This window comes from Schistocerca serialis, chromosome 3 (genome assembly GCF_023864345.2).
Source record: "Schistocerca serialis cubense isolate TAMUIC-IGC-003099 chromosome 3, iqSchSeri2.2, whole genome shotgun sequence".
In the NCBI taxonomy this organism is placed as follows: Eukaryota; Metazoa; Arthropoda; class Insecta; order Orthoptera; family Acrididae; genus Schistocerca; species Schistocerca serialis.
Genome location: NC_064640.1, coordinates 311836556 through 311862802, shown reverse-complemented (window position 1 = coordinate 311862802; position 26247 = coordinate 311836556). Strand labels below are relative to the sequence as shown.

General features: G+C 41.9%; 1 protein-coding gene across 1 annotated transcript in view; it reads left to right on the top strand.

Annotated features, from left to right (window-relative positions):
- The first annotated feature begins 2126 nt into the window (after positions 1-2126).
- Positions 2127-26247, top strand: part of LOC126470115 (MAM and LDL-receptor class A domain-containing protein 1-like) — a 336480-nt gene continuing 312359 nt past the window's right edge. Inside the window, exons 1-2 of the mRNA XM_050097720.1 lie at positions 2127-2198; positions 13590-13675. Of these exons, the coding sequence (XP_049953677.1) occupies positions 13592-13675 (84 nt within the window). The 5' untranslated portion in view covers positions 2127-2198; positions 13590-13591. The remainder of the gene's footprint in view (positions 2199-13589; positions 13676-26247) is intronic.

The window sequence follows — 26247 nt, the reverse complement described above, 5'->3', positions numbered from 1 at the left end:
CGAGGAGATGTCGCTTGTAGTCGGATGAGAGATGTTTGATCATCTGACTGTGGATCCCATCTAGCCCAGGAGTCGTGTCGGTGTAATGTGCAAGGGCGCTGAGGAGCTCCCACTCTGTAAATGAAACATTATAGGGTTCACTGTGACGTTCAATGAAGGAGAGGGCTTTCCTTTCCATCCACCGTTTGCGGGTGCGAAATGCTGGGGGATGATTCTCGAACGCGGAGGCTCGAGCGTAGTGCTCAGTAAAGTGCTCGGCAATTGCGTTTGCGTCGGTAGATAAGACGCCATTGATGTTAATGCCAGTGACACCTATCGGGGTCTGGTACCCACAAACACGTCTGATCTTCGTCCAGATTTGGAAAGACGACGTGTGGCACCCAATGGCCGAAACGTACCTCTCTCAACATTCCTGTTTCCGTCTTTTTACAAGCTGGTGAACGCGGGCGCGGAGTCGTTTAAAAGCTCTTGGGTACTCTAGGGAATGGTGCCGCTTATGTCGCTGTAGAGCTCGCCGACGCTCTTTAATTGCTGCAGTGATTTCTAGCGACCACCAAGGTACTGACTTTGGCCGGGGGCACCCTAAAGAACAAGGGATCATGTTTTCTGCCGCAGAAACGATCGTTCTAGTGACCCGCTCGACTACCACATCGATGGTACCATGTGGGGGAGATTCAGTGGTGACGTCAGAAGTGAAATCTTTCCAGTCTGCCTTGTTTAAAGCCCATCTTGGTAAACGTCCGGGGAATGGAGCTGGGGGAGAGACAGGAAGATGGGTAAGTGGTCACTACCACACAAGTCATCGTGGGCTCTCCAGCCGACAGATGGGAGAAGTCCTGGGCTACAGAGGGATAAATCAATGGCCAAGAAAGTGCCATGATCCACACTGAAATGTGTGGGGGCCCCAGTATTTAAGAGGCAGAGGTCGAACTGAGACAGTAAAGTTTCGACATCTCTGCCTCAACCAATAAGCATGGTGCCACCCCACAAGGGGTTATGGGTGTTAAAATCTCCCAAAAGTAGGGAAGGTTTAGAGAGTTGATCAATCAGTGCAGCTAATACATTCGGGGGTTCTGCACCATTTAGAGGAAGATATACATTGCAGAGTTATCTCCTGTGTCATCCTTATTGTGACAGCCACAGCTTCAAGAGGGGTTTGAAGGGGCACAGGTTCACTGCATACTGAGTTCAGGACATATACACACCCTGTTATAGTCGCTAAGGTTCCTATAGCCACAGAGTTCAGGGGTCCGCATTGCTGGGAACCTGGTTTCCTGGAGGACAGTGCTGAAAGCAGGTGGTATTTCACCTTTGAAAGCGTTGTAGTTGGTTATCTGCTGCTGTTTTCAAATTCCCAATGCAAAAAACTACCCAGTGATGTTTGTTACTATATATGTATTACCACTGTTAACTAACACTTCTTTTAAAGTGGACTTACTGAAATTTCCTATGTTTTACCATGGTATTGGAGTAAAACGTTATGGCTAACGAATACGGATTACTTGGTATGATTACGAACGTCAAATACATACCATCATCACTGTAGTGGCTTTATGTTTGCTAATTACTGAATCTTCGATGATTCTTTTGAAAAAAATCAGCTCTGTTTGTACGTCACCTTCATCGGTCAAAAACTCAAATTTCTTTACTGAATTGTACTGTCATAAAAACATTTATGAATTCTTAATACCGACGCAGATATTTGTAGAATACAGATTAAAGACTTTTTGCAGGTGGCTGCTGCGCAGCGTCACTGAATCCTGGAGCAGATGAATCACGGCGACTATTCACGATTCAGGAAAAATACGAGTTAGCGCGAACATGTGACTCACTGGGTCAGTGTTACTAGCGATCCTTTGAGGTTGACTGACAATACTAACTAGACTCTGGGAATGGGGTTACTCCAGTTAGTGGTTGACCAGCCACTGTGCATTAGGATCGAGATTATATGCAAATAAACTGTGGCAGCGCCGACCGTCCGACCTCTGCTGGAGTGGAGAGATGTACTTGCGATAATTTGCCAACTGCAGTGACGCACAAAAGCCAGCACGTGGAGCGTGCAGATCTCGTCGGCATATCTGACTGCCGCCAGCACCCGGTGTGCTTTGCCAGTCGGGGTGGAGACCGCGCCGCATGTTGTACTCACATTGCAGTCCGCTCCGAGAGAAACTCCTGCTCAGTAAATATTACTTCAGACGGTAAGTGTACCAATTCTGAACGAATCTAAGCTCCCTTTCTGATTTTCTTGTTTGTTTATTTTTAAGTTGTCAGTCTTTCATATGGTCCGAAGCTGTTCCTTTGTCTTCCGATCCTGTCCACAGCTTCTCATTTCTGTACACACATTACAGCCCACATCCTTAATAATTCATTTTTCATGACTGACTTATTCCAAGTCACACTAAACCAATTTACTCTTCAGGTGAAAGTTTTTCATAGGTTTTTTTTCTTCTGCAGCAGCAAATTTGAAAAGGCTCTAGTACTCCTTGTCCTGTTTGCTAGTCCATATATTACTTCCATACTCTGTACTCCAGATGTACAGTTCCGGGAGCTGGCACACAGTTTTAATTCGCCAGTAAGTTTCATATCACCGCACATTCTTCTACAGAGTGAAAAATTCATTTTGGAAACAGTCTCCTCACACATACATTAAGTCAGAACACAAGTTCAAAAACACTGAAATAAGTAGATTTTGTAGAGGTCACCACATATAAATGTGTGCGTGTGGAATAACTACATATAAACCCACTGGGAAATTTTAAACTCTTTATGAGGCATATGGATTCGTTACTGTACTATATGTTAGAGAGCAACAAGCAGTTAGTGGTCTGTGGTGATTTCGATGTAGAATTTCTGAAGGATTGTGGCACGAGAAATTATGTGGATATCTTATATGGATCCTACAATTTGATCTTAGTAATTAACTTTCCAAAACAGATGGATAATGACATTAGGACTGGTTGGTCATGTTTTCTCCGATGAAGCTGAAAGCAAGAAAATTACTATATACCCAACAAGAAATGCTCTTTCTGATCATGATGCGCATTTAGTTAGGATGAATAAGATAGTGCCTTACACTATAGATTCTCCTCGATGGAAATCGGAATATTTAATAATTTCAGGACAAATTTTTTGAGGAATAGTTTACAGCTGATGGCCTGGGATAAAATTTATAATGAACCAAGAGTTGACATAAAATTGAAGCTATTCCATGATAAATACATATAATTATTTGAAAATACCTTGCCTCGTAAACTGATCAGAAAGGATGTTAAACAGCCACGTAAATAACAATGAATCACTAGATCAGTTAAAGTGTCTTGTGAAAAGAAAACGGGAGTAATCAGTTGGCAAGAAAAAGTAGAGAGCCTTCAGTAGTTGCATGCTATAAAACTACTCAGAATTACTAAGGAAAGTTATTAAAAATCAAGGAACACGCGAATTATGTCATATATCAGTAATTACTATTGCAGACTTTCCTCTGTAGCACTGCATCTCAAAAGCTTCGATTCTCCACAGTTCCGGCTTTCCCACAATCCACGTTTCTCTACCATACAATGCTCTGTTCCAAAAGTACACTCAGAAAGTTCTTCCTCACATTAAGTTCTGTGTCTGATACTAGTAGACTTAACTCTGTATGGAATGCAGCGAAAGGAGAGACAGGACAAAAGGCCACAGAGTAGGATAACATTACTACTGTTTTAAAAGGAAGGGCTATAAATGGTCAGTCACAAGTAGCGGGTATGAATAATTATTTATTGAATGTAGCAGGAAGTATATGGACAAGCAGCTCAAGAGAAAACTCAAAGCAATATGTTGGAAAAGGAACTCACATAAAACTCAATCATATAGATCTCTCACATACTTCTTAAATTAGAAAAATTCTCTCACAAAATAAAACGTCATCAGCATTTGGTGGTGTTTCCAACAGAGTGCTAAAGACTTGTTCCATGTAATAATCGCTGCCTTTTTTGGAACATGTTATGCACCACTAGCTCAGGATATTTTTCCAGAAATATAAAAACATACCATTGTTAAACCCCTCTATAATAAAGATGATAGTAGACGTGCCAATAACTACAAACCCGTTTCGTTGCTGACTATAATATCTTCAGTAAATTACAGTTTAAGTTACAGAAGAGTTGCTCAGCTGAGAATGCCATATACACATTCACCCACCAAATTTTGCAGTCATTAAATAACAAAATAACACTGCTTGAAACAATATTTTCCTTGATAAACTGTTTTATGGAAATGATAGTATAGACAGTGGATAATGTCATATCTAACCAAAATAATGGAGGAAATTATACTTCGTAATTCAGCCAATGTAAGCAGGGGAGATTATTCTGAATGGGAAAAAAATCACTTATGGGTTTCGACAAGGCTGAATCATAGGTTCAATATTCTTTCTCATGTATGTAATCGGCCTTCGTTCTAATACCCACAAAACACAATTACTTCTTTTTGCAGATGACGCTAGTATTGTAGTCAACTGAAACGTACATACAGCAACAGAAAAAATCGTAAATAATTTTCTTAAAATTTTAATTGAGTGGTTCTCTGCAAATGGTCTCTCCTAATTTCAAAAAGAACCAACATATCCATTTCTGCCTATGTAAAGGTACTACGCCAATGGTAAGTGTAACACGTGAAAAGTAAATAACAGCTCGGGTGGTGTCCATATTGATCATAATTTAAACTGGAAAAAAACATTTTTTGAACAATGAAACAACTTATTTCAGCCTTATTTGCAGTTCGAGTCATTGTAAACCTTGGGGAGAGACAAACCAGTAAGTTAACATATTTTGAGTATTTTCACTCAATAATGCCACTAGAATAATAATCTTTAAGAAACAAAGTCTTCGTTGCTCAAGAATAACAATAATATGTGGTGCTCACTCAGTACCATGTTGTAGAGATCTATTTAAGGAGTTAGGCATTGCCGGTCGGTGTGGCCGTGCCGCTCTAGGCGCTTCAGTCTGGAACCGCGTGACCGCTACGGTCGCAGGCTCGAATCCTGCCTCGGGCATGGATGTATGTGATGTCCTTAGGTTAGTTAGGTTTAAGTAGTTCTAAGTTCTAGGGGACTGATGACCACAGATGTTAAGTCCCATAGTGCTCAGAGCCATTTGAGCCAGTTAGGCATTTTCACAACTGCTTCGGTGTATATTTATTCCCTCATGAAGTTTGTTGTAAATAATTCACTACAGTTCAAAGGGAAAAATGATGCACATAATTACAAATACAGAAGAAAAAATGGCATTCATTATTCCACATTAAGTTTGTCTTTGGCGCAAAATGGGGCACATAATGCTGACGCCAAAATTCTTGATCACTTACGCAATGATGTAAAATGTCTGACGTACAGGAAAGTTAAATTTGAAAAACTAAAGAAGTTTCTCGTTTACAACTCCTTCCATTTTGTAGATGAGTCATTTTTTGTAGTGTGTAAAACGTGGTGTTTAGGAATTAATACTTCACATCAGGACTGGAAAAAATTAAAGCGATAAAAGATAAAGCGGAAAACACTTCTAAATGATCAGCATGTATTTACGCATGAATGTATAATCTGAATGCAAGATGCCTCACTCCAGATCATTACTATTAATCGTGCAACTGATCCATGGAACATGAAACAGACTACCTAAAATCGTAAAGGAACTCACTCCAAATCTAAAAATGAACATAATGCTCACTTACATAGTATCCGCTATAGGCGCGTTCATCCGAAACTGCTGGAACTCTTCTGCTCGTTGGAACTCTTGTGCTGGCTGGAACGCTTCTCAATCTGGAAGTCTTCTGTTCGCTGGACTCTGCCTTGTTTGGCGTTTAAGGCTGTGTTTTAGGCTGGTGTTGTTGGAACAATTGGGCAATAGAAATGTTTTGTATCTTTCGTGAATAAACGACGATGACTCACCAATTCTGCAGATTATTATTGCAACATACACATATACGAAGACCAGCTGCAGTAAGACCCAGGATTCTCTTTCCTAGCAGAGCAACCTACGTCCCAATGATTTTACGTTAAGTATTGCTTTTGCCAACAACAGAGAACTGACTCTGCAGATACAAGTCTTTTAGTTTTTCCGGATGTTTATCTGGAAGTGGAGGAAACAAAGAAATATGTACCTAATTCTGTAAGTGCAGACATTACTATTCGCTGTAATTCTTAACGTGTGAAGACAATCTCGTCACATCGGTAGTAAGTGGAATGCTTCCCAATGTAGAGGAAACATTTCAGTTACTCGATGCGTATGACATATTAATGGACAGACGAAATCAGCTTGCACTGTACATCTCTCCGTAACTTACAAGGCTCACAGTAAATATTCATACTTAGATGATTTTGACCTTTTCCCAGCAACTTTTCATGATTCTGTCATTACAGTGTGTTCCTGGATATCTCTGGTAGCCAAACTGATTTTCCCACAGGTTGGCTACTCCCAGTCGTCCTATTATTCTGCGGATAATTCATGTCGGTATTTCACAAACACGACATCTTAAAGTGATGGTACGGTAATACACATGCCAGTGTCTGCCATTTTGGAATTGAAATTATTACATTCTTCTTGAAATCTGAGGGTTTTTCTCCCGTCGCATGTATTTTGCGCACCAGCTGGAATAGTTCAAATGGTTCAAATGGCTCTGAGCACTATGGGACTCAACTGCTGAGGTCATTAGTCCCCTAGAACTTAGAACTAGTTAAACTTAACTAACCTAAGGACATCACAAACATCCATGCCCGAGGCAGGATTCGAACCTGCGGCCGTAGCGGTCTTGCGGTTCCAGACTGCAGCGCCTTTAACCGCACGGCCACTTCGGCCGGCTCTGGAATAGTTCTGTCATGGCTGGCTCTCCTTATAATTCAGAGGTAACGTCGTCAACGCCAGCGACTTTTTAGACTTCGGCCTTTTATGTGCTCTGTCTTCTCGCAGTATCACATCTCCTCTCTCGTCTTGAGATATTTCCTTTTTCCTTTCTATAGTATCTTCTTCAGGTTTTTTTTCCCTCGTATAACCCGTGTATCTCTCTCAACTTTCCCTTCTTTGGTTAGTACTATTAATCTGTCTGAGCTCTTGATTTTTGTACAGGTGCTTCTCTTTTCTCCAGAAGTTAACTTTCTGTAGGAGGCATCTATCCTTCCTCTCGCCTCGTACACTTCTACAGCCTAGCATCTGCCGTCTAGCCACTTCTGCTTAGCAATTTTGCCCTTTGTACCAGTCTAATTTTTTAGACGTCTGCCATCTATTTTGCCTGCTTCATGTACTGCATTTTTAAATTTTCTCCTTTATTCAGTTACATATGTTTTGTGTTATCCAAGGATTTCTACTGTCACTTCTCGTTTTACTGTTTCAGTTGGCGTCTCTATTTCATCTCCTGAAGCTACTCAATCGTCTTCTACTGTGTGTTCCTTATCCTGTTTCAATCAATCGTCGCCTTATGCTCCTTTTCTGGCTCTTAATCTCTGGTTCTTTTAATTTATCAAGTCTCAGCTCCTTAGTTTCCTACCTTCCCGCTATTTCTTCAGTTACATAACACTTAAATTATGATCAGAGTCCACGTCTGCCATTGGAAATCTTTTGCAGTTTAAAACCCAGTTTCGAAATCTGTCTTATTATATAATCTGTCTGAAATCTTCCGGTCTCTCTAGGTTTCTTACACGCACACAACCTTCTTTCATGATTTTCAAACCTAGTGTTAGCACTAGGCTGTAGCTATGCTCTCTGAAATCTACTTGAAACTTCTCCTTAGCTTTGGCCTACGTGATATGCTACCGTTGAGTTACGACTGTTTTCATACGGTTTCATCCACCTAAACGGGAAATTTTTTCTAACTTTCATGACAGTGCGTAGGCATACATGTAATTTTGTGATGTTTGTGATGACAACAAAAAAAAAAAGACTGAAACTGACGCTCAGTGCTGTCAAATTGCCTGTTCGTCTCATATAGCACCAAGGGGACCCCCGAATTTAAGGTACGCAAGCGACGGTCGGTTCACCATCGACAGTGAAGCCACTGTGAACAGTTCTGGGATTTAAATCCAGACATTGTCGCCTAATTCGATGATTAGCAGGTTCACGCCCTCACTTTTTCACTCTCTATGGTCGGGATACTGGTGATGAAAATGAATAAGTTATATTACCAATCAGATTAATAGGATTTACACTGCCTGACAAAAAAGTGTAGCAACCAGAAAGGAAGAAGAAAACAACATGAAACTTTGCAAGTTGAGATGGTATGAAACGTTATTTCAACGAGTAAAGAACCGAGTCAAATTTACAGAGAACTAAAAGAGCTAGGCAGCATGAGCCCACTTATCAGTATGACGTTGGGCTCGATATGTGTACTTATTCAGTTGGGGAGGGCGTCATAAAGCTATTGTACCTTCTCTTGAGGCAAGATGGCCCACAGATGTAGCAACTGGTTCTTGATACCTTGGATACTAGCACTGGACGGAGTTGGGGTTCGTGCTGGTCCCGCCCACGATGTCAAGGGAACAGCAGGTAATACTGTTGACCCCATTAGCACCTCAATATCACGCAGACAGTTCATAGAGACTCGTGCCATTCGTGGACGAGCATTGTCTTGTTGAAAAATGACACCACAGTACTTTCGCATGAGAGGTAACATACGAGGACGTAGGTTGCCCCAGATGCACTATTGATGGAAGAACTGGACCTCTAACCACTCAGGTCGCCGCCATACTCGTCGATGATGGCCATCAGGGATAGTGCAGAACCGAGATTTATCGCTGAGCACAGTCTGACGCCGTTCACCAGCAATCAGTGCATCCCGGTCACGGCAGAGATTTGCGTCATAGTGTTAATGGCAGCCTACGCATCAGACAGTAATTCTCTGGTCAGGTTGCTGCTAGTCTCAGACCAATGGTTGCAGTGGGTCCATTATTACTTCTCGGGTGGCCGGTGCAGATGTGGTGGCGTTACAATGCTTGATGCGCAATACGGCGCTCTTCCCTTGTGTGGTCAGATGTGGTCGACCGGAACCTTGACGAAGAGTATGCGTGTCCTCGTGCTCGGATGCAGTTCTACCTTGGACCACTGTCACATCTAAATGCGCCACAACTCTGGATGTTGTACCATTCGACCAGCCAACCAAATGAAGACCCACAGTAACGCCCCCTTTAAAATCTGTCAGGTGTTGATAACAGGAGTACGTGACACCTCCGTGTCCTTCACAGTAACCACTCAGCATCTGATTTGTTCACCTTCCCTATATACCTTACCAAGCCTGATAATAACACTAAACACGTACAGTATAGCACCAAAGCTCTCTGGTGGCCGTTCTGTCACAGAGAATTGCAATTTTAATCATTTACATGATCGCCGATGGTGTATAAGTGTATGAAGTTGCATTGACATCTGACCGTGTCTTCTGGGTACGTCTCTTTTTGTCGGGCGGTGTATTATATAGGCACATCACTTATTTTTTTCCACCACTAGGATTCAAGCTGGCCAACTCCGAGTCGAGCGACAAGTCGCTATCGTTCGTTGGCAATATTGGCTGTAGAAACGTTTTAGTTGTTCACAAACGCCGGCCGGAGTGGTCCTGCGGTTCTAGGCGCTACAGTCTGGAGCCGAGCAACTGCTACGGTCGCAGGTTCGAATCCTGCCTCGGGCATGGATGTGTGTGATGTCCTTAGGTTAGTTAGGTTTAATTAGTTCTAAGTTCTAGGCGCCTGATGACCTCAGAAGTTAAGTCGCATAGTGCTAAGAGCCATTTGAACCATTTTTTGTTCACAAACAACTGCGTACGAATTGTGATCACGGGCTCAGAGCAGCAGCATTGCTACGTAGTGAGTAGTCAAGCGTGGCAGGAATAAGAAATGGGTTGTCGATATTTGATAACAGTTCGAGGGACCTTAAGGATATGTGATTTCTATGTGACTGACAGCTGCATTTCTGAAGAGTTTGAGCGTTGTCGTAATTATTATGCGACGACGATATTATTGAACTTAGCCTCGCGAGGCCGTTATCGGAGACACGCGGTGATGAGGGGGTTGGGTTGGGTTGTTTGGGGAAGACAAGACAGCGAGGTCATCGGTCACATCGGATTAGGGAAGGACGGGGAAGGAAGTCAGCCGTGCCCTTTCAAAGGAACCATCCCGGTATTTGCCTGGAGCGATTTAGGGAAATCACGGAAAACCTAAATCAGGATGGCCGGACGCGGGATTGAACCGTCGTCCTCCCGAATGCGAGTCCAGTGTGCTAGCCACTGCGCCACCCCGCTCGGGTGATGACGTTATAGCAAATAAGTACAGTGGTGACTAAGGAAAACGCAAGTAATTCTATTTAGTTGTGCATATACTATCAAGTGTTTCAGCGTGTCCTCGTGAAATATCGCGATAAAAACTCATGATAAGCCGACCGAAGTGTCCTCATTCCCAGGTGCAGTAATGTTGTGGTCGACTAATACAATCTGGAGATTGCGTAAACCTCAAAGCGTCAACGGGACCCTAGAGAACAGCTACAGCATGCTAGTCGAACGTACCGTGTATGGTAACATGGTACGTTTGGCGTCAAGTCCATGAGGCTGATGGCCCCTTATGCAGGCCATCAGCGGATAACGTACGAGTTTTGGTATCCATACATGGCAGCATTTGGGGCATCTGATGATGATCAGCGACTTACTGATCGAATGGATGTAAGAACGTTACTCTGTCTCACAAACGAAGGTGGCTTGCGTTTTTCAGACAACATACGAAAGTGTTCCATACGAGCAGTGCATGGCTTAGAATGCCGCAGACGTTTCATTTTCTCAGTAGGAACAACTGGGTAAAAAAGTTTATTCTTTCAGTAGAGATATCGCTTGTTTGGATTAAACTGCTCAATTTCGTCCTGTTATTTCATACGTTGTAGCAAGCGAAATGTTATTTCTTTCGCTGACTGAGGAGACAAACAAATTCACAGTTTTGTCATAGATTACTCCGAATCTCCTCGTCAACTTTTATGATAGAATATTCATAGTAAAACTATAGTTCACGATCAATATGATGTCAAATTCCTTCAAAGCATGTAACCTTACATTCGGGAGAATGCAAGATATTACGGTACTGCTGATTTAATAAACTTCAGTGTGCTTGGTAGAGTGTTTCACTTTTGACTGCAGCGTTGTGTTACAGACGAATTACGGACTCTGCTTCTGTAAAGTATTTCCGCTATTCAGTTTTCATTTGCTCTAATATTTTCATGGATAATCTCATCATCTGAACATAACATAGATACTGCGGTACCTACGGATTATTTCTTGATAAATTCCTTCCAAATACGTTCTGTAATTTAGAAATTTCAGAACTTTCAAGTACGTTAACATTACCTGCATGTCAGTCATATTTCCTGGTTTCTATGCTGAAAAGAAATTCGTTGTACTTACATTACCATTAGACCCATATCTATTTCAACAAGTCAATTTAAAACACCATAGTAATTCTAACGACAGCTATTATGAATCCTTACCTCAGATATTACTACCCCTATCATTATAAGGTAGGGGTATGGTCAACGATTCATTGTGCATGTCACGTTTTAAAGCTGGCAGCGAGTCATAAAACAACGTTCCCTCAGTGCACTTTGTGTGAATAAATGCGAAAATGGGACGTGTATTTCAAATGTTAGTCCCTTAAGAGCCTAGATGCAAATCTCACTCAATTTTATTGCTAAGAGACAAGATATATTGCTGGAACATTTGGCTGCAATGCAATACCTACTAAAAACCGTTAATCATGTAACAATATACTGTGCGATTTTGTCTTTATCAGTAATTTAAGTCTTAAATTTTGAAGAGAAAGCTTCTCTATTAAAATCCCTGGAAACTGATGTAACGCGTTGTCATTTTGTGTAAAGTGCTGGTAGGTAAAGCTATTTTGTGATCGCGCGCAAGTGGATAACGTATCTTAATGTGTTCTCAAGCCCAAGGTGGTAAACAGACATTCTAGATAGCTATTAATTTTGGCCCTGTAATACCGCTAATGTTAGGTGCTAATCGTCTCAAAGTAATTAGAAATTCTGCTGTGACATAACAAGAGTGCACAAATTGATATAAATGAGAGTTTGGAATTTTTTCCAAAATGACAACACAACCTCTCCCTTTCTCATTCTACATTTATTTTGTCACTACTTTCAGGGTTCAAGTGATACATAACTAGCAAGTTCAATTACTTTCAATTCTCAACAAAATAATTAATATTTGGACATTGAATATGTGATTATTAAATCTTTATCTCTATATATGAGAATGTTGGTACTAGCAAAACAATCAAATCATCAGTGAAATTTACATCTACGTTGTCGTAGCTTTTCAATGGACTAAGCTGGTGGAGAATGAAATTTTATCTTTTAAACTAATCAAACTCTCATGTACTCAGTGGAGGGTATGTTAGTATTCAACTCTTGAAATTATATATTCAAAGTGTATGCAGGCTGGAGTGAGCAAACTCTCGACTCAATATTTAATGTCGCCTAATGAGCGTTGGTACATTACCAATCGGGAAGCCGGCCGGAGTGGCCGAGCGATTCTAGGCGCTTCAGTCTGGAACCGCGCGACCACTACGGTCGCAGGTTCGAATCCTGCCTCGGGCATGGATGTGTGTGATGTCCTTAGGTTAGTTAGGTTTAATTAGTTCTAAGTTCTAGGGGACTGATGACTTCAAAAGTTAAGTCCCATAGTGCTCAGAGCCATCCATCAATCAAATCGGGAACTGCGGCGGCGTTGTCTCCGTGCTGGATCTGAAACGCTAATTCCCTACTCTGGCCTTGACTTAACCACTCAGTCTCAGCTTTCCTGCATTCTGTAGAACCTTAAACTTTCCCTAGTCGAAATAATGGCTACTTCATACTCGCTAAGGGATGGAGCGACGTGCACAACGCTCTGCCCTAAAAATATGAACTACCGCTTTACATCTGTTGCCACGATACGTGAAGCGTACTGCCCTCACTTCGCAGACGTAAAGGTCTTAGCTGTATTTATTTAAAAGGTATTATATTGTTCTGGCCTTATTTCTTTCTGCGCTGCAGCTGGGCCTTCTTTTGTTAATGTTAATTGGAGTTTCCCAATACCATTAGCCACGTGCACACTCCGCCTCCAAACTGCGTTCACTTTATCTCATTTACGCATTCCCCTGTCGTTATAAGGATATATATTGTTTTGTTATTCGGTACATGAGATTATTACAATTGCTTCCTGTTAGAAATATAGAGTTGTTTTTTGGGGATTTTATTCTGTATCGTAATTATGAAGCTCATGTAAGGTCCGAAAAATGCGGACACCTTACACTGGGAGTTAAACTATTGTAGTCAGCTAATGCTTAAAGTATGTATGAAGAGTGGAATTCCCGCTAGTTTGAGAAAAAATTCTCAAGATTTTGCGATTCTCACATTTTATGATGGTAGGTTATCGCTATTTAGTGAACTGGGAATAAAACACACACTGCGTGCATCTTAAATAATAAATTAAATGCAAAAGAAAAGTAATTATGTATGTTGGACTAAACTCGGTGTCTCATGTAACAAAAGTGTGTTTGGGATGGTAATCGTCAGTTCCTCATTTTAATAATCAATGTCTGGCTGTTGCAGATATGACAACGCTATGGAGGCTCGCTTTGGTAACAGTCCTACTGTTGAACACCGCAGCAGGTGACATTGATTACGAAGACATCGTGGTAAGTTCATGGCCTAGCGGCAGCGACGTCGCCATTGATACTCAGTGTTTAATGTACAAAGCGTCATTAAACACTTGTGAGCTGGATTTTCAACCAAAGAAACGTAGGAAATATAAGTACCCATAGATCTCTCCGTCTGGTTGTGCATGTGATTTTATCATTTTTGTAAACAGAAATTTAAACTAACTGATCGACGGGAGAAATCCAACCCAGTATGGGCTTTTTATTCCGGGTCAATTTCTTCAGACGTCTTCCTAAAGTGTAATTTTGTGTTCCATGGCATCGTGTTGAAATTTACGTTAATGACTGCTTAATCATGTCTTGAATACACACTCGACTGACTTATCTTTTCAAATCGCGATTGTCACAGCTAGGTAAAGAAACCTACACATATGAAGAAATACTGGCGTATGACGCAGTTGGTCGCTTGTTTGTCACGAATTTGGTCCCTAGACCGTGGAAACGGTGGCAATGCTGCACCTATTGTCACATAATGAGCAATATTTGTACAAAATGCGTCTGACAAGTTCTCAGGGAAAAATTAAACGTTAGTTACAAACAAAAAAGATTTATAGGCTTCAGAGCAATCACCATTAGCTACAAATTCTGACATCGGTTGTAAAGCTGTTGCATACTCTCAGAAAGCGCTTCCTGTGGATATCCAACATATTGGTTGGTGGGAACGTAGGCACATAGAGTAATAACGTCCGCCCCTGGTATCTGAGTGGTCAGTGCGACGGAATGTCATACCTAACGGCCCAGGTTCGATTCCCGGCTGGCTCGGAGATTTTCTCTGCTCAGGGAGTGGGTGTTGTGTTGTCATCCCCCTCGACACGCAAGTCGCAGAAGTGGCGCCAACTCTAAAGACTTGCACCAGGCGAACGGTCTACCCAACGGAAGGCCCTAGCCATACGGCATTTACATTTTTTATAGTAATAACAATAATTAGCTGCAGTTATTGTGTTATAAGTTTTATTACATGATCGATTTCGAGGCCTCACGCCTCATTCTCAGATGCACCTTTTTATAAGATTGCATACATCAGTGCATGTATAACGTAACATAAAATTTCTTGCAAATTATACGTATAACGGTTAGTTTACAAATTACATATTTTATTCGCTTACAAATTATATGTTATGTTGTATATGCACTAATGTATGTAATATTTAAAAAAGTGTTTTCTGTGTGCAATGGTGCCACTGAGCATGAGGCGTGAGGCCTCGATATGGATCGTGCAATAAGAGTAATAACATATCTGCAACCTGAGGCTATTTCATTTATTGCTTCTAGTGGAACTGCTCGTTGCACAGTGGTCAGCCGTTGTTGGACATCAACTACGTCTGCGAGTTCGACTTTCTCGCTCAACCGAAGATGATGATCTTCAGCAACCTCATTCACCAGACTTGACGCGGCGGACTCCTTTTTGTTTTCCCTTCAAATTAGCCATGCAAGGTGTACGCTTCATAGACGCACCTTTTGCAGTAGTTCATTACTTCGCAACTAATCACTGTTGAAAATGTTACGTATAAAAGGGCAGTCAAATGAAAACGAAACAGACGGAAAAAATAGTCAGGTCTGAATGGGACTGGCGCTCTGATGGTTACTTACAAACTTAATTATGTGTATAGACAGTTCAGCCATTCCGGGAGATGAGAATCTCGACGATTTTTGCCTACTATCGACGTTAATACTGGCAAGATATTGGTCTCAGGAATGATTTAATTTTGAGTTTGAAGTTGGATAACAAATAACAAAAGAAACGTTTTTCTTGTAATAAATTAAAAATTAACAATTCTCTTTTTTGTCCTTAACTTGCACTGTGAAACATAGCTTCTTGCCAAATTTCATGATTCTAGATCAATTAACTTAAAAGCTTAACATTTTTACACCACCAAATAATCGTAGATCTCAGTATATGACATCAATTTCAATTTTATATCTCTACTTGTTCCTGAGAAAAAAACTTTTTAACAGACTGGCGGAGAGAGATAAATTAAAAAGTTTTCTTTCGTTTTATATAATTGCAAATTAACAATTTCGTTTTCTCCCGTTCAGTCGCACTATGAAGCCTTTCTTCTTAAATGTCATGATTCTAGGTCAACGGGAAGTACTCTTACAAAACAGCATTTGATGAGTGAGTTTGCAAGTATCGAAATATGTGACAAATGGCCATACACCTGAAGAGCCAAACAAACTGATACACCTGCAAAATATCGTGTAGGGCACCCGCGATCACGCGGATGTGCCGCAACACGACGTGGCATCGACTCCACTAATACCTGAAGTACTGCTGGAGGGAACTGACACCATTAATCCTGCAGAGCTATCCATAAATCCGTAAGAGTACGAGGGGGTGCAGATCTCTTCTAAACAGCACGTTGCAAGGCATCCCAGATACGCTCAATAATGTTCATGTCAGGGGAGTTTGGTGGCCAGCGGAAGTGTTTACACTCAGAAGAGTGTTCCTGAAGCCACTCTAGCAATTCTGGACGTGTGAGGTGTCGCATTGTCCTGCTGGATTTGTCCAAGTTCGTCGGAATGCACAGTGGACATCAGTTGATGCAGATGATCAACGTACGTGTCACCTGTGAGTCGTATCTAGACGTATCAGGGGTCCTATATCACTTCAGCTGCACACGCCCCACACCATTACAGAGCCTCCACCAGCTTAAACAGTAACCTGCTGACGTGCAGGGTCCATGAACTCATGAGGTTGTCTCCACACCCGTAAACCTCCATCCACTCGATACAATTTAAAAAGAGACTCGTCCGCCCAGGCAACTGTTTCCAGCCATCAACAGTCCAATGTCCGTGTCGTTGGGCGCAGGCGAGGTGTAAAGCTTTGTATCGTCAGTCATCAGGGTGTACGAGTGGGCCTTCGGCTCTGAAAGTCCATATCGATGAAATTTCGTTGAATGGTTTCCACGCTGACACTCGTTGATGGCCCAGCATCGAAATCTGCAGCAATTGCACTTCTGTCACGTTGAACGATTCTCTTCAGTCTTCGTTGGTCCCGTTCTTGCAGGATCTTTTTCCGGCCGCAGCGATGTCGGAGATTTGATGTTTTACTGGATTCCTGATATTCATTGTACACTCGTGAAATGGTCATATGGGAAAATCCCCACTTCTTTGCTACGTCGGAGGTGCTATAGCCCGTAGCACGCCCGCCGACCATAACATCACATTCAGACTCAAATCTTGATAACCTGCCATTGTAGCAGTAGTAACCGATCTAACAACTGCGCCAGACAATTTTCTTATATAGGCGTGGCCGACCGCAGCGCCATATTCTGCTTGTTTACATATATATTTGAATAAGCATGCCTATACCAGTTTCTTTGGCGCTTCAGTGTATTTTGACTGTATTGACATAGAAGCTTACATTTATTACGACGTCAAGGGACTATAGACCTTGGCATTTGATATACATTTCAACTTGATACGTTTATCCGTTGCTGAGGATATGATGCGTTTAGCCGTTCCTGAGGAAAAGGGATCTTAATAGACAAACAGACAGACAGGCAGTCAGTCAGTCAGATAAATGAGAAAAAATTTTCATGTGATATAATTACAGATTCACAATTCCCAGACTTTTCCCTTTTCTTGTACTGCGAAACATCGCTTCTTGCCTAATTTCATGATGAGAGGCCAACGGGAAGCACCCTATAGGTTTTAATGAATGTGATTTCGAGTATCAAAAGTGTGACATAAATGGTCATATCTTTTGAGTGCACTGACTTGGAAGCTTAAATTTGTTAGAACGCCAGGGGACTATATATCTTAGCATGTGACAAATTTCAACCTGACACGTGGACCTGTTCTTTAGGGAAAGGGTCTCAATAGACGGAAGGGCGAGCAGACAGTCAGATAATAAATGGCAATTTCTTTCGTGTGATATAATTACAAATTAGCCATTTTCAGATTTTTTCCTGTAAGTGTGCCGTGAAACCCTGCTTCTTACTAAATTTGATGGTTCTAGATCAACGGGAAGCACAGTATAGGTTTTTATGAGTGAGCATTCGAATATGAAACATGTGACGTAAATGGCCAATTCTTTTGATTTCGTTGCCTTAGAAGTCTGAGTGTTTTTACACCCCCAAGGGACAGTAGACCTTATTATGCGACAAATTGCAACTTGGTAAGTACTCGTTGCTGAGAAAAAAGGACTATCAGACGGACAAGTATGTGTTTCTATAACGGCTCCGTTTTTACCGATTGAGGTACGAAACCCTAAAAAGTAAGTAAACTGTTCATAATTTTAAAAGTAATCACCATAACTGTTGATCCATTTATCCCACAGTGACACAAGACTCTCAGTGCCTTCATGGAAAACGGTTTGCAATTTCCTACTGTTCAAATGGCTCTAAGCACTATTAGACTTAACATCTGAGGTCATCAGTCCCCTAGATTTAGAACTACTCAAACCTAACTAACCTAAGGACAGCACACACATTCATGCCCGAGGCAGGATTCTATTATGCGACCGTTGCAACAGCGCGGTTCCGGACGGAAGCGCCTAGAACCGCTCGGCCACAGCGGCCTGCAATTTCCTACGGAACCATGATTGTATCTAGGTGTGCGCCTCTTCGAAGAAAATCGACGATCACTAAAGTCTTACTCCAGGGATAGATCTGGACTGTGGGTAGGATGTGTAAGTTCTAACCAGTAAAAGTTCTCAGCGGGTCAACATCTTGCCGAAGTTGTTTCGAGTATGCTGCAGAAGTCTGGCTGGGAAGCCCTTATAAATTCTCCATATAGTCTGTCTCCATGCGATTTCCATATTTTTCTACCCCTGAGAAAAGACACTCATGGTTGTTGATTTGCTTCAGACGAACAGGTGCGCCCCTGGATACAATAATGGTTCCGCAGACAGCCTCAAACATCTTTTCATGAAGGAACTGACAGTCTTGTCTCCCAGAGGCATAAATGTACGAGGGCTGTCCAGAAAGTAAGTTACGATCGGTCGCGAAATGGAAACGACTATGAAAATCCGATAAAGCTTTGTAAAGATGTGTTGGGCAGTGTCTCTAATATGACTCTAGGTAGAACTATGCCGCTCTTTTCATTCCTGAGCTCTTAGTGAGCGCGTAAAGATGTTATAGAAAATAGTGTCTCCCGCCAAGTACGAGGGCCTGGTGAGAATTTTCCCCTGAAGCTATGCAACCAACATTACATAACTGCCATGCGGTTTCTTCTTCAAGACAATTCTCAGTCCCATTCTGCAGGGGCAATGAAGATGTTCCTGCATCGTTTCAATTGGAAATGTTTGGTTACCCACAATACAGCCTGTAATTGTCTCCCAATGAGATTCATCTCTGCTCAAACGAACCGCTGGCTATGAAGACAACATTTTGGCACAGACAACGAGCTTTAGGTCAGTGTAGAGACTTGGCGGAAAGCACTGGCGGCTGCCTTCTATGATGAGGGTATTGGAAAGTTGGTACAACGCTACGACGAATGTCTGAGTCAGAACGGCGACTACGTAGAGAAGTAGCTGAAAGGTGTAGCTAACTGTTACAAATGAAACATTTCTGATTTTCACTGTGATTTTCATTTAGCGATCAATCGTAACTTCCTTTCTGGACAGCCCTCGTATTAACATTTATGGCGATTACTTTTGAGATAATGAACAGAGTACGTACTTTTTCCAGCTGTCCTCATTTGACTGCCGCTCATAATTCCTTAAATCTGTACAAGGTGTACAAAAGTGCTCATGCTTCACCTTGCAAGATGGCTACTGCATTAGAAACTTAGACTAGTAAGTAGTATCCTTAGACCTCGATTTAATGAAACTATGTCCTATAATCAAACTCGTGACCTAGTAACCATTTTTGTAACGCAATCTAACTACGAGAGTTAAAAAGAGATACAAGGATTATTCACAGTAGCACACACAATAAATCGCGCATCTTGCAATTGGCAGGCGTAGCTTGTAGAAATGAACATCATATACTGTCAGAAACTCTTAAGATCCTGTCAAAACTAGATAATGTACAAGTGATCAACTTACAGCTGAACATGGTGCAATGGGATCGTGGCCTTTGACTGTAGTCTTAATACTTTAACATGAAAATGGCTATCTGCTGAGAATACCTTTCCAGATCATTTGAATAATGATGCAACCCGAAACACTTAATTTGTATCACCTCTTACGAACTATTGATGGTATCAATACCATTAGCTGCACAAATTATTTCGTGGAGGCAAGAACATAAACGCCGTAGTAAAATCTGCTGCTGCAACTTTGCGTTCAGGAACCAGTCACAACTTACCTTTGCACCTGAAAATTATAAGTGCAAAGAATGCGATATTTATCACTGTCAATATTTTAAATCTGTGAACGAACTAAATAATATTCCCTCGAATATTTGTAGCCAGTGAGTAGAGAAGCTGGGAATTCTTGTGGGAGCTTTGCACAGGCTGGCATTAGAGAAGAAATACACCACAAATTCGTGTAAATATTCAGTAAGTGAGTAAGATACGCAGGAACGAGTAACAGCAAATTCTAATAAATTACCTGCATTGTCTTCAAACCAAAGAAAAATTGACACCAGCCACGTGGGATACGTAATACACGTGAGGCGTAAGTCGAAATTGTAGTAATTACTAATATTCAAACTTTATACGCCCTATTCCCACCAAAGCATAGAACAATCTAAGGTGGAGCTGAGACTGACCAAACTGTGCATAATACTTCGGACTGTATGATTACAACACATTTCACCTTGTGAAAAGCATACAGTCACTGAACCTTCGCAATATCTCATGCCTAAATATCAGTTCATCTTGGCAACTTAACAGGTGAAATGTTTACACAATAAACTGTGTGATACGAATGTTACACGGATGAAATTACTCAGATCCTTGCGTCTTATCAACAACTGCAAATAACTGAAACGATCTCACTAAATATCCGAACTACTGCCGCCGTCTTTGAACTACGGCAACTCACAGTTCGATTCCCCGGAACAGAAAAAGTGTTTTGAACTTACTCGCAAGCATGACACAAGCTAACTGAGAGCTCCTGATTAGCTGGAAGTGTGCGGAACCCATCAAAGGTAAACACAGTACCCCTCTGTGTCTCAGAGAGACACAACTCAAAGAGTCTACACTGCGTATCGATACCTATTACAGCACGTCTTTGCGAACACTTATGTGGAACACATCGCGAGTTAAGGAAATCAAAACTGTATCAAAATTGAAAGTGCCGTTTAACACACAACTTCCATCTTTCAGATAATACATGTATCGCACTATTAGTCATCGAAAACTTTTACAAATCATTGTGAATTATAATTGCTACACTTTTTTAGGGTGCCAGTATCATCAAATACGTGTCATCTCTTTCGAAAACAGGAAAATATATAGATGGCTGTGTATTTTCTTGTCTGCAGTCAATCACTTTAAGACATTTCTTTTCGATATTGACTGTCACGTGACAGCATTTCACAATAATTTCTGTAAAATGTTGAGACAGACATGAAAATTTCCCCATAATAAATATTTCGTTTTACTTTTACATCAAAACAGGTCAGAAAGCAATTGTTCGACAACTGAGAAAGAAATGCTGGCATTAATATTTGGAATAAAATATTTCTGATTTTATTTATATGGATGTTGTTTTAAAGTGATAACCGATAACGGTTATTATGGCTTAAAGACCCAAATAGTAGGTAATCTCGATAGGATTGCACCTGAGTTTGATTTCAGCGTAATACATCATCCAAAGAGATCACACACAAATGCAAACAGTCTGAGCTGCAAAGTATGTGCTGTTTAATATGTTGGCATAGACCAGGATGAATGGAAGGAAGCACAAAGCAACGACCTAGACTGTCAGCGACTCACCAAGCAGCTGCAGTTCACCATGGAGGATCAAGTACTGCAAAGGAAACGAGATGCGACCTATCGTGGGTTAGTTGATTTGGGGGAAAGACCAAACAGCGACATCATTTGTCCCATCGGATTAGGGAAGTATGCGGAAGGAAGTCGGCCATGCCCTTTCAAAGGGAGCATCCCGGCATTTGCCTGAAGCGATTTAGGGGAATCACGGAAAGCCGGAATCAGGATGGCCAGATGTGGGTTTGAACCATCATCCTCCCGAATATGAGGCTATAGTGATAACGACTGCACCATCTCGCTCGGTGCGAGCTGTGTGGTGCCAGAGATATTACAAAACAAAGTGTTGAGGCAGACCCATGATTCAATTTTAGCAGCATAAACTGCTCTCACATCAACGAAATGCAGAGTAGTGCCAAATATTATTGGAGCATAACATGCAGACAAGATGTCGATCATTACATAAAGAATTATAGACCTTGTGCATAAAGGGCAGAGCTCGGTCATGAAACGATTACTTTACATAGATTACCTGTAGCAAATAAAACATTTCAAATGGTTGGGATGAATATTACTGGACCATTTACACAAACAGCAGCAGGAAATCACTATGTTTTGATGATAATCGATCATTTTTCACCTTTCGTTTCTATGATAGCCTTATAAAACCAGGCCGAAACTGTGGCACATGCAATGGTGAAGCAGTTGGTACTCAAGTTCAGAATGCCTGAGACAGTAATAACTGATCAAGTTATTACTTTTCCGATTTAATGAATTACTTATGCCTGTTATTGCACATTAAGAAACTTCAGACTACTACCATACATCCACAGGCAAATGGTCAAACAGGAAGGATAGCAAAGGTGTAGGTGTAGCACGTTAACTCACAGCATAATAACTGGGTCACTGTACTCACTGTACTCGCATACGTCATGGGACCATATGATTCCAAAACCCACGAGAGCACAGGGTTCTCCCCGTACAAGTTTATTTTCGGTCAGAAGTTGCCATCGCCTTTTGAGTTACGTAAGCCTCTGAGAGGAGGTGATACTTCGCCAGAGAAAAACTTCTCTATAAGATTAAAAATTATTTCGTGACAGGAGTAAAAGATGAACATCAAAGCTTTGGAGCAATAAGACAGGGCACATAATAGGAAACCATTGTCACCTAGGTATCACATAGGTCAATAGGCTATGATGACAATCTCGTGTGTACTAAATGAAAAAATTATGAAGTTTGTGGAATGTTGTCAGGACCCCTATGAAGTGATGGAAATGACGTCACCTGTTAATCTTGAGCTACAACTTCCAACTCGCCCTGGGACACTACACATCAGTCGTATTAGACTTTTTAAAGGCATCATAGAGGTGCTGCCTCCACTGCCAGCAGCGACTTCCAAAAGAGGAGGAGAGAATCTAAGAAAAAGGGAAAGAAGGAGAGTTTAGACAAGAAAAGCGAGACGGTTCTGTAACTACATCAACTCATACTACTCTCTTAGGCCACGGAATAATAAAGTAACCTGGTAATGGCAAGATAATTGTGGACACAATGCGTTTATGAATGTGTTTTCATACCAGTTATTTGGGTTATATGTACGTCTGTATGACTGATGGAAAAAAAATCGCAACACCAAAAAAATAATTAATGTAGAGGAATGGAATTTCTAGATTAAATTTGCCAAGGTAACACATGTAAGTGATTAACCCTGCAAGATCACTGGTTAATGTAAGCGTCAGACAAGCCATTGCAAATAGGGATTGCTGATACACTAATAACCGGTGTAACCACCAGAATGTTGAATGCAAGCATGCAAACCTGCATGCATTGTGTTGTCCAAGTGCCAGACGTAAGTTTGTGGGATGGAGTTCCATGCCTGTTGCTCTTGGTCAGTCAATGTAGGGACGGTTAATGCTGTTCGCAGATGATGTTAAAGTTGTCATCCAATGATGTCCCATATGTGCTCGATTGGAGACAGACCTGGCGATTTACCAGGCCAAGGCGACATGTCGACACTGTGTAGAGCATGTTGGGTTACGACAGAGGTATGTAACAGTTCGTTGTATACTGGGGCGCAAACTACTGCTCAAATTGCTGTACAGATGCAATACGATGCGCCAAAGCCTTACGCCGAACACGAAGGTCTGGCCTCTCGATAGTGCTCTGTGGCTGTCTGGGGCCAATCTTCTTACGATCATACATTCTCCTGACTACTGCAGCCAGCAATCATGTACAATGGCTACATTTCTGCCAAGACTTTCTGAAATATTGCAGAAGAAGCATCCAGCTTCTCATAGCTCTATAACACGACATCGTTCAAACTCAGTGGAGATATTGATAATGGAATCTTTGTCACGTTAAAGGCATTCTTAAGTAACAACAACTCTCTATGTCCAGTCTCTAAGGTAACTAATACTCACGACCGTTAGAGAGTGTGTTTAAAGCAAACCTGTTTTGTATCCTCATAGAGGCGCTACTAGTGCAAATATTATGTGACTGCTGCAGAATCTGAATAGACATCATCTTTCACATGTAGAAAGAGGCTCATCAACTTTCGTTTACGTCGCCTGATTCTTTCTTAGTGTTGCGATTTTTTCGTCAATACATCCAATGCCCATCTGTTTATCAGAGTAAGGTACAAGAATTCGAAGTAAATCACCTGAGAACTTTCAAGATATTTGCTAACAAAGGTTCTTCCGTATATATTATACGTATTTTATATACCATATGTATCTTAAAAAATACACTCCTGGAAATTGAAATAAGAACACCGTGAATTCATTATCCCAGGAAGGGGAAACTTTATTGACACGTTCCTGGGGTCAGATACATCACATGATCACACTGACAGAACCACAGGCACATAGATACAGGCAACAGAGCATGCACAATGTCGGCACTAGTACAGTGTATATCCACCTTTCGCAGCAATGCAGGCTGCTATTCTCCCATGGAGACGATCGTAGAGATGCTGGATGTAGTCCTGTGGAACGGCTTGCCATGCCATTTCCACCATGCGCCTCAGTTGGACCAGCGTTCGTGCTGGGCGTGCAGACCGCGTGAGACGACGTTTCATCCAGTCCCAAACATGCTCAATGGGGAACAGATCCGGAGATCTTGCTGGCCAGGGTAGTTGACTTACACCTTCTAGAGCACGTTGGGTGGCACGGGATACATGCGGACGTGCATTGTCCTGTTGGAACAGCAAGTTCCCTTGCCGGTCTAGGAATGGTAGAACGATGGGTTCGATGACGGTTTGGATGTACCGTGCACTATTCAGTGTCCCCTCGACGATCACCAGTGGTGTACGGCCAGTGTAGGAGATCGCTCCCCACACCATGATGCCGGGTGTTGGCCCTGTGTGCCTCGGTCGTATGCAGTCCTGATTGTGGCGCTCACCTGCACGGCGCCAAACACGCATACGACCATCATTGGCACCAAGGCAGAAGCGACTCTCATCGCTGAAGACGACACGTCTCCATTCGTCCCTCCATTCACGCCTTCATGGAGACGGTTGCGAATGGTCCTCGCCGATACCCCAGGAGCAACAGTGTCCCTAATTTGCTGGGAAGTGGCGGTGCGGTCCCCTACGGCACTGCGTAGGATCCTACGATCTTGGCGTGCATCCGTGCGTCGCTGCGGTCCGGTCCCAGGTCGACGGGCACGTGCACCTTCCGCCGACCACTGGTGACAACATCGATGTACTGTGGAGACCTCACGCCCCACGTGTTGAGCAATTCGGCGGTACGTCCACCCGGCCTCCCGCATGCCCACTATACGCCCTCGCTCAAAGTCCGTCAACTGCACATACGGTTCACGTCCACGCTGTCGCGGCATGCTACCAGTGTTAAAGACTGCGATGGAGCTCCGTATGCCACGGCAAACCGGCTGACACTGACGGCGGCGGTGCACAAATGCTGCGCAGCTAGCGCCATTCGACGGCCAACACCGCGGTTCCTGGTGTGTCCGCTGTGCCGTGCGTGTGATCATTGCTTGTACAGCCCTCTCGCAGTGTCCGGAGCAAGTATGGTGGGTCTGACACACCGGTGTCAATGTGTTCTTTTTTCCATTTCCAGGAGTGTATGTAGCCTGTGCCTGTCCGAAGGTTTATTAGAATATTGTGTAAAATTTTGCGGTAAATCGGTCACGATTTTTGGTAACAACCTTTAACAACGACCTGTCTAAATACGAGTATATTACAGACATTAAAATATATATGGCTTATGTCGGTCCAAATATTTAGTACAGTATCGAGTAAAAATTTAAAGTAAATAGTTCAAGATGTTTTCCAGGTTTTTGCGCCTTTATATAATAGTAACATATTTATATACCATACATGTTTTAAAAAGATACGTAACCTATGTCCATCCGAACATTTAGAACGAAACTGAGTAAAAATTTTAATTAAATTGGTCAAGGACTTATCGAGATTTAGGCAACAACGCTAAACTGCAAATTGTCTTCATTTAGAACATAGATTTTATGTTTATATTTATATACATTATATATTAAAAATATGTAGTCCATGCCTGTCCGAACGGTCATTAGAGTAAATTGTCGAAATTTGAAGTAACTGGTCAAGAATTTGCCAGGATTTGTTGCTAAGAAAAGTTACCCTTTATATATACAGGGTGATTGTTAGTAATGTTTATAAATCCCCGAAGCGACGTAGATGAGGCCGAGACAAATAATTTAATGTAAGACACATGGGGGTCACAATGCCGGAAGTACTG